The following is a 15,133-nucleotide window of genomic DNA, read 5'->3' as shown; positions in this document are numbered from 1 at the left end:
TTACATTTTTTAAATTTATGAGCACATTTTTGTATGGTCTGCATCTTTGAAGTAGACTACTGACACTTGAAGGTAGCTTTAATGATTATACAATCTTGGTTTGGTCATTCATAATTTAAAATGTTTAATAAATGTATTCAATTTATTAATACATTAATTAATGAATAAATTAAATTCTATCCAATTACATTGGATTTGAATCAGTTTTAGCAGTGGTGTAGTACTTATTAAAAATACTTTAAAGTGCTACTTTAGTAAGTTCGGTTTTTTGAAGTATCTGTAATTGACTTTACTATTGTCACGTTCGTTGAATGGAGGAGACCAAGGCGCAGCGTGATATGAATACATGTTACTTTTAATAAAGACGGACACTAAACAAACTATACAAAATAACACAATAAAATAACACAACCGTGACGCTGTAATATAAATGTACAGTCAACTAGACATAGACAATAACCCACAAATTACACAAACAATATGGCTGCCTAAATATGGTTCCTAATCAGAGACAACGATAAACAGCTGCCTCTGATTGAGAACCACTCCAGACAGCCATAGAGATACATAACACCTAGACTAGTAAACACCCATAGACATGCAAAACCCCTAGACAGGGCCAAAACACATACATCACCCATGTCACACCCTGACCTAACCAAAATAATAAAGAAAACAAAGAATACTAAGGTCAGGGCGTGACAACTATTTATAATTTTGGCAACTTTTACTACACTACATTCATAAACAAAATAATGTACTTTTTACTCCATACATTTCCCTGATACACAAAGTACTTGTTACATTTTGACAGGAAAATGGTCCAATTCACACACTTATCAAGAGAATATCCTTGGTCATCCCTACTGCCTCTGATCTGGCGGACTCACTAAACACACATGCTTTGTTTGTAAATTATGTCTTGGAGTGTTGAAGTGTTGGAGTGTTGGAGTGTTGAAGTGTTGGAGTGTTGGAGTGTTGAAGTGTTGGAGTGTTGGAGTGTTGGAGTGTTGAAGTGTTGGAGTGTTGGAGTGTTGAAGTGTTGGAGTGTTGAAGTGTTGGAGTGTTGAAGTGTTGGAGTGTTGGAGTGTTGAAGTGTTGGAGTGTTGGAGTGTTGAAGTGTTGGAGTGTTGGAGTGTTGGAGTGTTGAAGTGTTGGAGTGTTGGAGTGTTGAAGTGTTGGAGTGTTGAAGTGTTGGAGTGTTGGAGTGTTGAAGTGTTGGAGTGTTGAAGTGTTGGAGTGTTGAAGTGTTGGAGTGTTGGAGTGTTGGAGTGTTGGAGTGTTGGAGTGTTGAAGTGTTGGAGTGTTGAAGTGTTGGAGTGTTGGAGTGTTGGAGTGTTGAAGTGTTGGAGTGTTGAAGTGTTGAAGTGTTGGAGTGTTGAAGTGTTGGAGTGTTGGAGTGTTGAAGTGTTGGAGTGTTGAAGTGTTGGAGTGTTGGAGTGTTGGAGTGTGCCCCTGTCTATCCGGCAGTACAATAAAAAAAACAATACATTTTTCTGTCTGCTTAATATAATGAATTTGAAATTATTTATACTTTTACTTTTGATACTTAAGTATATTTAAAACCACATATTTTTAGACTTTTACTCAAGTAGTATTTTACTGGGCGACTTTCACTTTTACTTGAGTCATTTTCTATGAAGTTATCTTTACTTTTACTACAGTATTACTATTGAGTACTTTTTCCACCACTGAGTTTTAGCCAGTTCTATTGGATGCTGTTGTAAATGATGTGTTTCCTGTTTTACAGAGCCTCTCCTGGATGACTTCCTGCTGACATACCTGGTGTTCATGTCAACCAGTGATCTGTGTCAGGCTCTCCTGGGACAATATCCTTTTACTTCAGGCTGTGGTGGTCACCTGTAGAATATAGTACACCACCCTAAACTCTAGACTACAGTACACACCCCTTACCTCTAGACTACAGAACCTTACCTCTAGACTACAGAACCTTACCTCCAGACTACAGTATACAACCCTTACCTCTAGACTACAGAACCTTACCTCTAAATTACAGTACACCACCCTTACCTCTAAGACTACAGAACCTTACCTCTAGACTACAGAACCTTACCTCTAAACTACAGTACCTTACCTCTAAACTACAGTACCTTACCTCCAGACTACAGTATACAACCCTTACCTCTAGACTACAGAACCTTACCTCTAAACTACAGTACCTTACCTCTAGACTACAGTACACAACCCTTACCTCCAGACTACAGTACACAGCCCTTACCTCTAGACTACAGTACCTTACCCCTAGACTACAGTACATCACCCTTACCTCTAGACTACAGAACCTTACCTCCAGACTACAGTACACAACCCTTACCTCTAGACTACAGTACCTTACCTCTAGACTACAGTACATCACCCTTACCTCTAGACTACAGAACCTTACCTCTAGACTACAGAACCTTACCTCTAAATTACAGTACACCACCCTTACCTCTAGACAACAGTACCTTACCTCCAGACTACAGTACCTTACCTCCAGACTACAGTACACCACCCTTACCTCTAGACTACAGTACCTTACCTCCAGACTACAGTACACAGCCCTTACCTCTAGACTACAGTACCTTACCTCTGGACTACAGTACCTTACCTCTAGACTACAGTACCTTACCTCCAGACTACATTACACAGCCCTTACCTCTAGACTACAGTATACCACCCTTACCTCTAGACTACAGTACCTTACCTCTGGACTACAGTACCTTACCTCTAGACTACAGTACCTTACCTCTAGACTACAGTACCTTACCTCTAGACTACAGTACCTTACCTCTAGACTACAGTACCTTACCTCTAGACTACAGTACCTTACCTCTAGACTACAGTACCTTACCTCCAGACTACAGTACCTTACCTCCAGACTACAGTACCTTACCTCTAGACTACAGTACCTTACCTCTAAACTACAGTACCTTACCTCTAGACTACAGTACACCACCCTTACCTCTAAACTACAGTACCTTACCTCTAGACTACAGTACCTTACCTCCAGACTACAGTACCTTACCTCTAGACTACAGTACACCACCCACCTCTAAAGTTACTGACTGTACTACACACACACACACACACACACACACACACACACACACACACACACCCCTCACCTTTAAACCCACTACACACATACACCTCCAACTTGGAAAAATTAAAAATAGTGGTGTTGATCCTGTTGGCCAAGCTAATGTCAATACACACAAAGCCTACTGAGAGTCCTCTCTCCTGCTGTGCTGATGCCTTAACTCACGAAGCCCACCTATTGTTCTAAGAGACACCACCGGGGGAAAGAGGAAGGGAAGGAGGTTCTGGACAGGAAACGTCAGGTCCTGCACCTGGTGACACAGTGGACAACACTGTACAGGGACTTCCTACGAGAAGACGAGCATGTTAAACTCTTCATGAAGGTATGCTGGAGCGAGGGAGGAGAAGAAGAAGGGATATCATAGCCTGTTTCCAGATCTGTTGTGCTTTCTTTCAAACTCTAGTCATTTATAAGGAGTTGGCAAGACAAATGTGGGGCCAGGCTAAGGATATGGGACAGTGAGATGACCCTAAAGTAAGTGATATCATGATGATACGGGAGGGTGAAAACAGACATTAGATGTCTTTGTGTTTCAGACATTGTATCGTTTCCTCCTGGATGACCTGTATGAGTATCCAACTCTAGAGAAGGAGCAGAAGGACCTGCAGAAACTCCTGCGGCTGCATCGCAGACAGTGAGTGGCCATAGAAATTGAATAATAGAATAATATGATGAATTAGTTACACTACATGACCAAAAGTATGTGGACACCTGCTCGTCGAACATCTCATTACAGAATCATGGGCATTAAAATGGAGTTGCCCCAGGCTTTCCACTAGATGTCGGAACATAGCTGCGGGGACTTGCTTCCATTCAGCCACACAATCATTAGTGAGGTCGGGCACTGATGCTGAGCGATTAGGCCTGGCTTACAGTCGGCGTTCCAATTCTTCTGAAAGGTGTTCGATGGGTTGAAGTCAGGGCTCTGTGCAGGCCAGTCAAGTTCTTCCACACCGATCTCGACAAACCATTTCTGTTTGGACCTCGCTTCGTGCATTGGGGCATTATCATGTTGAAACAGGAAAGGGCCATCCCCAAATCGTTGCCACAAAGTTGGAAGCACAGTATCGTCTAGAATGTCATTCTATAATGTAGCGTTAAGATTATCCTTCATTGGAACTAAGTGGCCTAGCCTGAACCATGCAAAACAGCCCCAGACCATTATTCGTCCTCCACCAAACTTTACAGTTGACACTATGCATTGGGGCAGGTAGCGTTCTCCTGGAATCCGCCAAATCCAGATTAGTCTGTCGGACTGCCAGATGGTAAAGCTTGATTCATCGCTCCAGAGAACGTGTTTCCACTTCTCCAGAGTCCAATGGCGGCGAGCTTTTCAACACTCCAGCCGATGCTTGGCATTACACATGGTGATGTTAGGCTTGTGTGCAGCTGCTTGGCCATGATAACCCATTTCATGAAGCTCCCGACGACCAGCTCTTGTGCTGCCATTGCTTCCAGAGGCAGTTCGGAACTCAGTGGTGAGTGTTGCATTCGAGGACAGACAATTTTTAAGAGCGACTGTCACTGCCATCGAAAGAAGTGGACCAAAGTGCAGCGTGGTGAGCGTTCATTTTCCTTTCATTTAAAATGTCACCAACAAACGAAGACACAACCGTGAAGCTTACAGGGCTATAGTGCCACTAACAAAAGTAAACTTCCCACAATGACAGAAGGGAAAAAGGCTGCCTAAGTATGATTCCAAATCAGAGACAACGATAGACAGCTGTCCCTGATTGAGAACCATACCCGGCCAAAACATAAATACAAAAACATAGAAAACTGAACATAGAATGCCCACCCAAATCACACCCTGACCAAACCAATTAGAGACATAAAAAGGCTCTCTAAGGTCAGGGCGTGACAGCTACGCGTTCTGTGAGGTTGTGTGGCCTACCACTTCGCGGCTGAGCCATTGTTGCTCCTAGATGTTTCCACTTCACAATAACAGCAAGTTATTGCAAGCAAGTCATCAGCAGTTGACCAGGGCAGCTCTAGCAGGGCATACATTTTAACTAACTGACTTGTTAGAATGGTGGCATCCTATGACGGCCCCATGTTGAGCTCTTCAGTAAGGTATTTCTACTGCCAATGTTTGTCTATGGAAATGGCTGTGTGCTCAATTTTATACACTTGTCAGCAACAGGTGTGGCTGAAATAGCTGAATGCACTAATTTGAAGGGGTGTCCACATACTTTTGTATATATAGTGTATTTATGTGTAATGTATTTGTGGATTATTTCTCCTAAGTGTGTATTCCAAACATGTAGCTGATAAACAGGAAATGTGACTTTGTGTGCATATCAAATGGCACCATTTTCCCTGTATAGTGCACTAATTCTGACCAAAGCCCTATAGGCCTATCACCCTACTCCCTATTGGCCTGTAAAGGGGTTGTGTTGTTGTACTGTTTGGGGCTGCGTTGTTGTACTGTTTCGGGCTATGTTGTTGTACTGTTTGGGGCTGTGTTGTTGTGCTGTTTGGGGCTGTGTTGTTGTGCTGTTTGGGGCTGTGTTGTTGTGCTGTTTGGGGCTGTGTTGTTGTGCTGTTTGGGGCTGTGTTGTTGTGCTGTTTGGGGCTGTGTTGTTATCCTGTTTGGGGCTTTGTTGTTATCCTGTTTGGGGCTGTGTTGTTGTCATGTTTGGGGATGTGTTGTTGTCCAATTTGGGGATGTGTTGTTGTGCTGTTTGGGGCTGTGTTATTGTGTTGTTTGGGGCTGTGTTGTTGTGCTGTTTGATGCTGTGTTGTTGTCCCTGTTCGGGGCTGTGTTGTTGTACTGTTTGGGGCTATGTTGTTATACTGTTTGGGGCTGTGTTGTTGTACTGTTTGGGGCTGTGTTGTTGTGCTGTTTGGGGCTGTGTTGTTGTCCCTGTTTGGGGATGTGTTGTTGTCCCTGTTTGGGGCTGCGTCGTTGTACTGTTTGGGGCTGCGTCGTTGTACTGTTTGGGGCTGCGTCGTTGTACTGTTTGGGGCTATGTTGTACTGTTTGGGGCTGTGTTGTTGTACTGTTTGGGGCTGTGTTGTTGTGCTGTTTGGCGCTGTGTTGTTTTCCTGTTTGGGGCTGTGTTGTTTTCCTGTTTGGGGCTCTGTTGTTGTCCCGTTTGGGGCTATGTTGTTGTCCAATTTGGGGCTGTGTTATTGTGTTGTCTGGGGCTGTTTGGTTGTGCTGTTTGGGGCTGTGTTTTTGTGCTGTTTGGAGCTGTGTTGTTGTCCCTGTTTGGGGCTGCGTTGTTGTCCCTGCTTGGGGCTGTTGTTGTTGTCCCTGTTTTGGGCTGTGTTGTTGTCCTGTTTGGAGCTGTGTTGTTGTCCCTGTTTGGAGCTGTGTTGTTGTCCCTGTTTTGGGCTGTGTTGTTGTCCTGTTTTGGGCTGTGTTGTTGTCCTGTTTTGGGCTGTGTTGTTGTCCTGTTTGGAGCTGTGTTGTTGTCCTGTTTGGAGCTGTGTTGTTGTCCCTGTTTGGGGCTGTGTTGTTGTCCCTGCTTGGGGCTGTGTTGTTGTCCCTGCTTGGGGCTGTGTTGTTGTCCCTGTTTTGGGCTGTGTTGTTGTCCTGTTTGGGGCTGTGTCGTTGTCCCGTTGGGGTATGTGTTGTTGTGCTGTTGGGGTCTCAGACCCCTGAGACAGAGGGAGAGGAACTCAGAGACACGTAGGAAGAATATCTGGGAAAGCACAAGTTGTGACAGAGAGGCCTGTTGTTCCATTTCTACTGTTGGTTCTCTTATTGCCAATAGCGTTGAGGATTCCTTGCTTGTTGACAAACGCACACATCCAAGAACACCCAGAATATAGAACATGGTGTCCATCGAGTGGGACACATCCCATGTCAACCCTCCTCCCTCCTCCCTTCCTTCTCCTCACCTACTCCCTCCCAACCAAATTCACATAGAAATGTGAGTTATAGATCTGTTATTATAATTGAAAGCAAGTCTAAGTCTAAGTCTAATCATTTCTATGCTTCCCGTTCATGAGATTAGTTTCCGCGTCTTCCTTTGGGTTTTGTACAGCAGCTTCAAACAGCTGAAAATACCATCTTTTTGGTTGTTGAAATATATTCACAGCGGTTTAGATGGTACAATGATTCTCTACACTATACATCGCTTGTTTTGTCACATAGACTGAAATTAGGGAAACTCTTTGAATGTTAGCAACCAGGAAATGGTGGACCGATTTCTACATATTGCACCTTTAATCAGGACCAAGACTCATGTCACCTAACCTTGACTAATCTAGTTGATTGATGTAAAATCACAGTACTACCAGGTTACTAGTTGATTGAAATGGTTCATGTCTCATGGTCTAATTGTTTGATTTTGTTTCTCTCTCCAGTACAGCGGAGGAGTATTCACCCCACAGAAAGGTAAGAGGCCAAACTACATGAGATGAGTATTCACCCTACAGAAAGGTAAGAGGCCAAACTGCATGAGAGGTAATGGAGCTATTATATGACTCACAGGAGGCTGCTGAGGGGAGGACAGTGAATGGAATAGCATCAAACACATGGAAACCATGGAAACCATGTGTTGGATGTTTTTATTTTTTATTTTATTTCACCTTTATTTAACCAGGTAGGCTAGTTGAGAACACCTTTATTTAACTAGGTAGGCTAGTTGAGAACAAGTTCTCATTTACAACTGCGACCTGGCCAAGATAAAGAAAACTGTGCGACACAAACAGAGTTACACATGGAATAAACAAGCGTACAGTCAATAACACAATAGAAAAAAACAAGTCTATATACAGTGTGTGCAAATGGCGTGAGGAGGTAAGGCAATAAATAGGCCATATTAGTGAAATAATTACAATTTATGTAACGGTTTTCTAGGTGTGAAGGAGAGTCGGACCAAAATGCGGCGTGTAGATTACGATTCATGTTTAATGACAAACACACTAAACACAAACAATAAACGTAACGAAACCCGAAACAGCCTATACTTGTGTAAACTAACACAGAACAAGGACATCAGGACACTAAGGACAATCACCCACGAAACACCCAAAGAATATGGCTGCCTAAATATGGTTCCCAATCAGAGACAACGATAAACACCTGCCTCTGATTGAGAACAACTTCAGACAGCCATAGACCTCCCTAGAACACCCCACTAAGCTACAAACCCAACACACCACATACAAAAACCCATGCCACACCCTGGCCTGACCAAATAAATGAAAATAAACACAAAATACTTCGACCAGGGCGTGACAATTTAGCAGATTAACACTGTACTTGATACCATTCCACTTATTCCACTCCAGCCATTACCACGAGCCCATCATTGTTGGACAGGGTTTCCCAGCTGGTGGCCCACAGGCCATTTTATTTGGCCCCCAAGTTTTCTGACTTAAAACTCCAGCAAATCAGCTGGTTTTTCATTTTGTAAACCTGTTAGAAAGTGCTTCCATGCATAATAGAGATAAATACATTCATGTGATTGAATACAAATGAAAACCAGGTTTGAAATGATGTTTTAGTAAAATATTATATCTGTTTGGGGCTTCTTGCGGTCAATTTGCAGTCTACAAATGATCATCCCGTCAATAAAAAAATGGGCTCGTGGCTGAATCTAGTTGAGGATCCCTGCTGTGTTTACATTTGAATAGCCAGGTTTCCTTAAAGCCTGTTTACAACAGTTTGGGTCATTAAATACTATTGTCCTCTTGTTTCCTGTAGAAACCACAAGAGTCCAAAAGAGTTAGAATGTTTTCTCACACAGTATGAATGTGTTCTGAATTCTCTGTATGTCCCTGCATTTAGAGCAAAGCTCTTTCCCATCAGCTGAGCCTGAAAGAGAACGTGCTCCCGACCAGAGGAACACAAAGGGAGACCAGGGAAGGTGAGTCGATCCTCAAATCTGTCTGCTTCCCAAATGGCACCCTATTCCCTATATAGTGCACCACTTTTGAGCAGGGCTCTATGGCCATTTGGGATGCAGCCCCTGTCTTTGTATTTCTTCTTCCTACATTCCTCCCAGCATGCATTGTTTCCACAGTTTGTGTCGGCTGATGACGTTCTGTATAGAGCATCTCAGAGCCATTCTTTTTAAGTTAGCAAGCACTGTGAGGAGACAGAGTAACAATGGGAATCCTTGAGGCTGGGCAGAATGAGACTTTTCTGAACAATGATATTCCCAATGCTTTCATGTTCAATGATGTCAGTACATGAGGTGATGCATGTGAATTATGACATCATTGAACATGAAAGCATTGGGAATTTCATTGTTCAGAAAAGTCTCAGTCTGTCCAGCCTCTTCACACACATCACCTCATGTATCACTCTATGTATCAGGTTAGCCATTTGAGAACACCCATGAGTTGACCATTCAAATTGCTATGGTCAGTAGTTCCAACTCCATTCTATTCATTCTACTTCTATGGATAAACAGTGTTCTCTTTCTCTCTGTCTCTGGTTCCTTCCTTCCTCTCCCTCTCTCCTCAGTGTTGTGTCATGTGTACGTGAGCATGGACTCATATCTGAGTGTGAGGAGCCTGGCCAGTGTTGTGGCCCAGGGGCTGCTGCAGGAGGTGGCTGAGAGACTGGATGTCCCCCTGGAGGAGCTCATCCTGCTGGCTGTCACCTACCCTGGAGGTATCTAATCTAACCCTAAGCTAACCATACCTAATACAACACAACACACTGGGGGAGCTGGTCCTGCTGACTGTCACCTACCCTGGAGGTATCTAATCTAACCTAACCATACCTAATACAACACAACACACTGGGGGAGCTAGTCCTACTGACTGTCACCTACCCTGGAGGGATCTAATCTAACCCTAAGCTAACCATACCTAATACAACACAACACACTGGGGGAGCTGGTCCTGCTGACTGTCACCTTCCCTGGAGGGATCTAATCTAACCCTAACCTAACCATACACAACACACTGGAGGAAATGGTCCTGCTGACTGTCACCTTCCCTGGAGGGATCTAATCTAACCCTAACCTAACCATACACAACACACTGGAGGAAATGGTCCTGCTGACTGTCACCTACCCTGGAGGTATCTAATCTAATCTAACCCTAACCTAATCATACACAACACACTGGAGGAAATTGTCCTGCTGACTGTTACCTACCATGGAGGTATCTAATCTAACCCTAACCTAACCATACACAAGACACTGGGGGAGCTGGTCCTGCTGGTTTTCACCTACCGTGGATGTAACTAACCACAATTTAACACACATGGATTCACCAGAGTTTCAATGGTTTGTCTGTCTGACCGCCTGCTTGTCGAAATCATATCAAATCAAACGTTTTTTGGTCACATACACAGATTTGCAGATGTTACCACAAGTGCAGTGAAATGCTTGTGTTTCTAGCTCCAACTGTGCAGTAATACTTGCAAAACAAAACATACTATAAATAAAAACACAATACACAGAATACAAAAAAATACAGAGAACTTAAGAAATATCAGAACAAGCAATGTTATATTTGAGATTCTTCAAAGTAACCACCCTTTGCCTTGATGACAGCTTTGCACACTCTTAGCAACCAGGTTCATGAGGTAGTCACCTGGAATGCATTCCAATTAACAGGTGTGTCTTGTTAAAAGCTAATTTGTGGAATTTCTTTCCTTCTTAATGTGTTTGAGCCAATCAGTTATGTTGTGACAAGGTAGGGGTGGTATACAGAAGATAGTCCTATTTAGTAAAAGACCAAGTCCATATTATGGCAAGAACATCTCAAATAAGCAAAGAGAAATTACAGCCATCCTCACTTTAAGACATTTAGGTCAGTCAATGCGGAACATTTCAAGAACTTCAAGAAAGCTTCTTCAAGTGCAGTTGCAAAACCATCAAGCGCTATGAAGAAACTGGCTCTCATGAGGACCGTCACAGGAAAGGAAGACTCAGAGTCTGCTGCAGAGGATAAGTTCATTAGAGTTAACTGCACCTCAGATTGCAGCCCAAATAAGTACTTCACAGAGTTCAAGTAACAGACATCTCAACATCAACTGTTCAGAGGAGATAGAGGAGTGAAGGAAACCACTACTAAAATACACCAATAAGAAGAAGAGACTTGCGTGGGCCAAGAAACACGGGCAATGGACATTAGACCAGAGATTGTTCATGTAGAACAGAACCAACCCTACACTGACTGACTCATGTAGAACAGAACCAACTCTACACTGACTGACTCATGTAGAACAGAACCAAACCTACACTGACTCACTACAGTAGAACAGAACCAACCCTACACTGACTGACTACTGTAGAACAGAACCAACCCTACACTGACTGACTCATGTAGAACAGAACCAACTCTACACTGACTGACTCATGTAGAACAGAACCAACTCTACACTGACTGACTCATGTAGAACAGAACCAACTCTACACTGACTGACTCATGTAGAACAGAACCAACTCTACACTGACTGACTCATGTAGAACAGAACCAACTCTACACTGACTGACTCATGTAGAACAGAACCAACTCTACACTGACTGACTCATGTAGAACAGAACCAACCCTACACTGACTGACTCATGTAGAACAGAACCAACCCTACACTGACTGACTCATGTAGAACAGAACCAACCCTACACTGACTGACTACAGTAGAACAGAACCAACCCTACACTGATTGACTACAGTAGAACAGAACCAACCCTACACTGACTGACTCATATAGAACAGAACCAACCCTACACTGACTGACTCATGTGTAACATAACCAACTCTACACTGACTGACTCATGTAGAACAGAACCAACCCTACACTGACTGACTCATATAGAACAGAACCAACCCTACACTGACTGACTCATGTGTAACATAACCAACTCTACACTGACTGACTCATGTAGAACAGAACCAAACCTACACTGACTGACTACAGTAGAACAGAACCAACCCTACACTGATTGACTACAGTAGAACAGAACCAACCCTACACTGACTGACTCATATAGAACAGAACCAACCCTACACTGACTGACTCATGTGTAACATAACCAACTCTACACTGACTGACTCATGTAGAACAGAACCAACCCTACACTGACTGACTCCTGTAGAACAGAACCAACCCTACACTGACTGTCTCGTGTAGAACAGAACCAACCCTACACTGATTGACTACAGTAGATCAGAACCAACCCTACACTGACTGACTCATGTAGAACAGAACCAACCCTACACTGACTGACTACTGTAGAACAGAACCAAACCTACACTGACTGACTACAGTAGAACAGAACCAACCCTACACTGATTGACTACAGTAGAACAGAACCAACCCTACACTGACTGACTCATGTGTAACAGAACCAACTCTACACTGACTGACTCATGTAGAACAGAACCAACCCTACACTGACTGACTCCTGTAGAACAGAACCAACCCTACACTGACTGTCTCGTGTAGAACAGAACCAACCCTACACTGACTGACTCGTGTAGAACAGAACCAACCCTACACTGACTGACTACTGTAGAACAGAACCAACCCTACACTGACTGACTACTGTAGAACAGAACCAACCCTACACTGACTGTCTCGTGTAGAACAGAACCAACCCTACACTGACTCACTACAGTAGAACAGAACCAACCCTACACTGACTGACTACTGTAGAACAGAACCAACTCTACACTGACTGTCTCGTGTAGAACAGAACCAACCCTACACTGACTGACTCGTGTAGAACAGAACCAACCCTACACTGACTGACTACTGTAGAACAGAACCAACCCTACACTGACTGTCTCGTGTAGAACAGAACCAACCCTACACTGACTCACTACAGTAGAACAGAACCAACCCTACACTGACTGACTACTGTAGAACAGAACCAACCCTACACTGACTGTCTCGTGTAGAACAGAACCAACCCTACACTGACTGACTCGTGTAGAACAGAACCAACCCTACACTGACTGACTACAGTAGAACAGAACCAACCCGGCACTGGGACATTTATCTACCCCAGATAGCAGGTGTCACGCTGGCTGACATATTTATAATGGCTGTGCTGTGTGTGATGCTTCCTCTCTCCAGAGAAACTCCTCCTGAAGCCTCAGGACAGGCTCTACTCTGATTCGCTGACAGCAGTGGGGAGGCTGCACGTGTGCAGAAAGGACCTGAGTGAAGTCATGGTAGGAATCACAATGAGTCCACTTCAATGCAGTTCCTCAGCAGGCTACAATGTGAATGAATCGAGCAGAGGTGACAGTCCTCAGGCCTCCTATCAAGCTACTTCTGCATTTGGTTTATCACATTATATTCCTGATTCCTACTGCATATGCTTCCAGCCTATATCCCACAGGGTCATATCACACCAGAAAATAACATGTTCTTACATGCCCCAACAGAACATAACATATTCCTTTCTCCTCTCAGAGCCCGTTCACAGACAACGCAGAGCTACAACAGAGGTCAGCTCGCATGCTGAGTATGAACACATGGGACGTGGCTGTCACCCTTACAAACTTTGACTGGAGTGTCTTCAACTCAATACATGAGGTCCGTGACATCATCTTTAGTCCATCACCAACACTATGCATGCGTCGCAGTTGGCACCCGATTCACTATAGTGCACCTTTTTACCAGGGCCCATAGAGCTCTGGTCAAAAGTAGTGCGCTATAAAGGGAATAGGGTGCCATTTAGGATACAGTTAAAGATATTAGTGATTCAAAGCTTTCTACAAGCTCACCCGTGTCCTGTCCTGTCTCTCTCCACTACAGCAAGAGCTGGTGTACTTCACGTTCAGCCGTCATGCCAGCAGCGGCCACACGGTGGCGCTGGAGCTGCTGCTGCAGCGCTGCAATGAGGTACAGCTGTGGGTGATGACAGAAGTCCTGATGTGTCCTACGCTCTGCAACAGAGTCCAGCTCATCAAGAAGTTCATCAAAATCGCTGCCCAGTGAGCTCTCTTCTCTTCTCTTCTCTTCTCTGACACAACATAGTGGGCTCCAGCATTTAGAGCAGAGTTGTTACATCCTCAAAATGTAATGTCTTCTTCTACAAAAGTAGAGCAGTATGATTGGTCCATTTCACTAAGGGCCCAATACTTCAACGACAGAACTCTGCATAACACTCTATTATAGTGAGGTCTGCATGGAAAGGATGCCCCCTCCTGTGGTTTAGTGAGGAATTACAGTTTGTATTTCTGTATCATCACTGTATGAAGCTGGTGTTAACAGTGTGTCACTCTTTATTTCCTCAGCTGTAAAGCCCAGAGGAACCTCAACTCTTTCTTTGCCATCGTTATGGGTCTGAACACCGCAGCAGTTAGCCGCCTCAGTCAGACCTGGGAGGTCAGTGTTTGTCTGCTTCTGTATGTGTGACTATGATGTCTTTTAAGCTTTTCAGATAAACTGGTCTTGATTGTCTTTTGCCAAGGGACAGTTTGAAATGTACTGTTTAGATCAAAATAGGAGAGAGTTGTCAAACTTTTTGTTGTTGCTTTGAGGATTATTTTATTTGAGATTTCTTTGGCACAGGGGAGGGTAGTGTGTTTTTATTGGGCAGAGGGGAGGGTAGTGTGTTTTTATTGGGCAGAGGGGAGGGTAGTGTGTTTTTATTGGGCAGAGGGGAGGGTAGTGTGTTTTTATTGGGCAGAGGGGAGGGTAGTGTGTTTTTATTGGGCAGAGGGGAGGGTAGGGTGTTTTTATTGGGCACAGAGGAGGGTAGTGTGTTTTTATTGGGCAGAGGGGAGGGTAGTGTGTTTTTATTGGGCAGAGGGGAGGGTAGTGTGTTTTTATTGACCACAGAGCAGGGTAGTGTGTTTTTATTGGGCAGAGGGGAGGGTAGTGTGTTTTTATTGACCACAGAGCAGGGTAGTGTGTTTTTAGTGGGCAGAGGGGAGGGTAGTGTGTTTTTATTGGGCAGAGGGGAGGGTAGTGTGTTTTTATTGGGCAGAGGGGAGGGTAGAGTGTTTTTATTGACCACAGAGCAGGGTATTGTGTTTTTATTGGGCAGAGGGGAGGGTAGGGTGTTTTTATTGGGCACAGAGGAGGGTAGTGTGTTTTTATTGACCACAGAGCAGGGTAGTGTGTTTTTAGTGGGCAGAGGGGAGGGTAGTGTG

General features: G+C 44.0%; 1 protein-coding gene across 2 annotated transcripts in view; it reads left to right on the top strand.

Moving 5' to 3' along the window:
• The window catches only part of LOC118944776 (rap guanine nucleotide exchange factor 5-like), a 60,748-nt gene that overhangs the window by 36,511 nt on the left and 9,104 nt on the right, over positions 1-15,133 (top strand). For both annotated transcript variants that reach the window (XM_036965688.1, XM_036965683.1), the window contains 10 exons: positions 1,751-1,829; positions 3,278-3,425; positions 3,640-3,737; positions 7,421-7,451; positions 8,850-8,928; positions 9,531-9,680; positions 13,104-13,201; positions 13,446-13,568; positions 13,791-13,969; positions 14,273-14,363. In XM_036965688.1, the coding sequence (XP_036821583.1) occupies positions 1,751-1,829; positions 3,278-3,425; positions 3,640-3,737; positions 7,421-7,451; positions 8,850-8,928; positions 9,531-9,680; positions 13,104-13,201; positions 13,446-13,568; positions 13,791-13,969; positions 14,273-14,363 (1,076 nt within the window). The remainder of the gene's footprint in view (positions 1-1,750; positions 1,830-3,277; positions 3,426-3,639; positions 3,738-7,420; positions 7,452-8,849; positions 8,929-9,530; positions 9,681-13,103; positions 13,202-13,445; positions 13,569-13,790; positions 13,970-14,272; positions 14,364-15,133) is intronic.

This window comes from Oncorhynchus mykiss, chromosome 3 (genome assembly GCF_013265735.2).
Source record: "Oncorhynchus mykiss isolate Arlee chromosome 3, USDA_OmykA_1.1, whole genome shotgun sequence".
NCBI classification, from domain to species: domain Eukaryota; kingdom Metazoa; phylum Chordata; class Actinopteri; order Salmoniformes; family Salmonidae; genus Oncorhynchus; species Oncorhynchus mykiss.
Note: the sequence above shows the minus strand (reverse complement) of the source record. Positions and strands in the feature narration are given on the sequence as shown.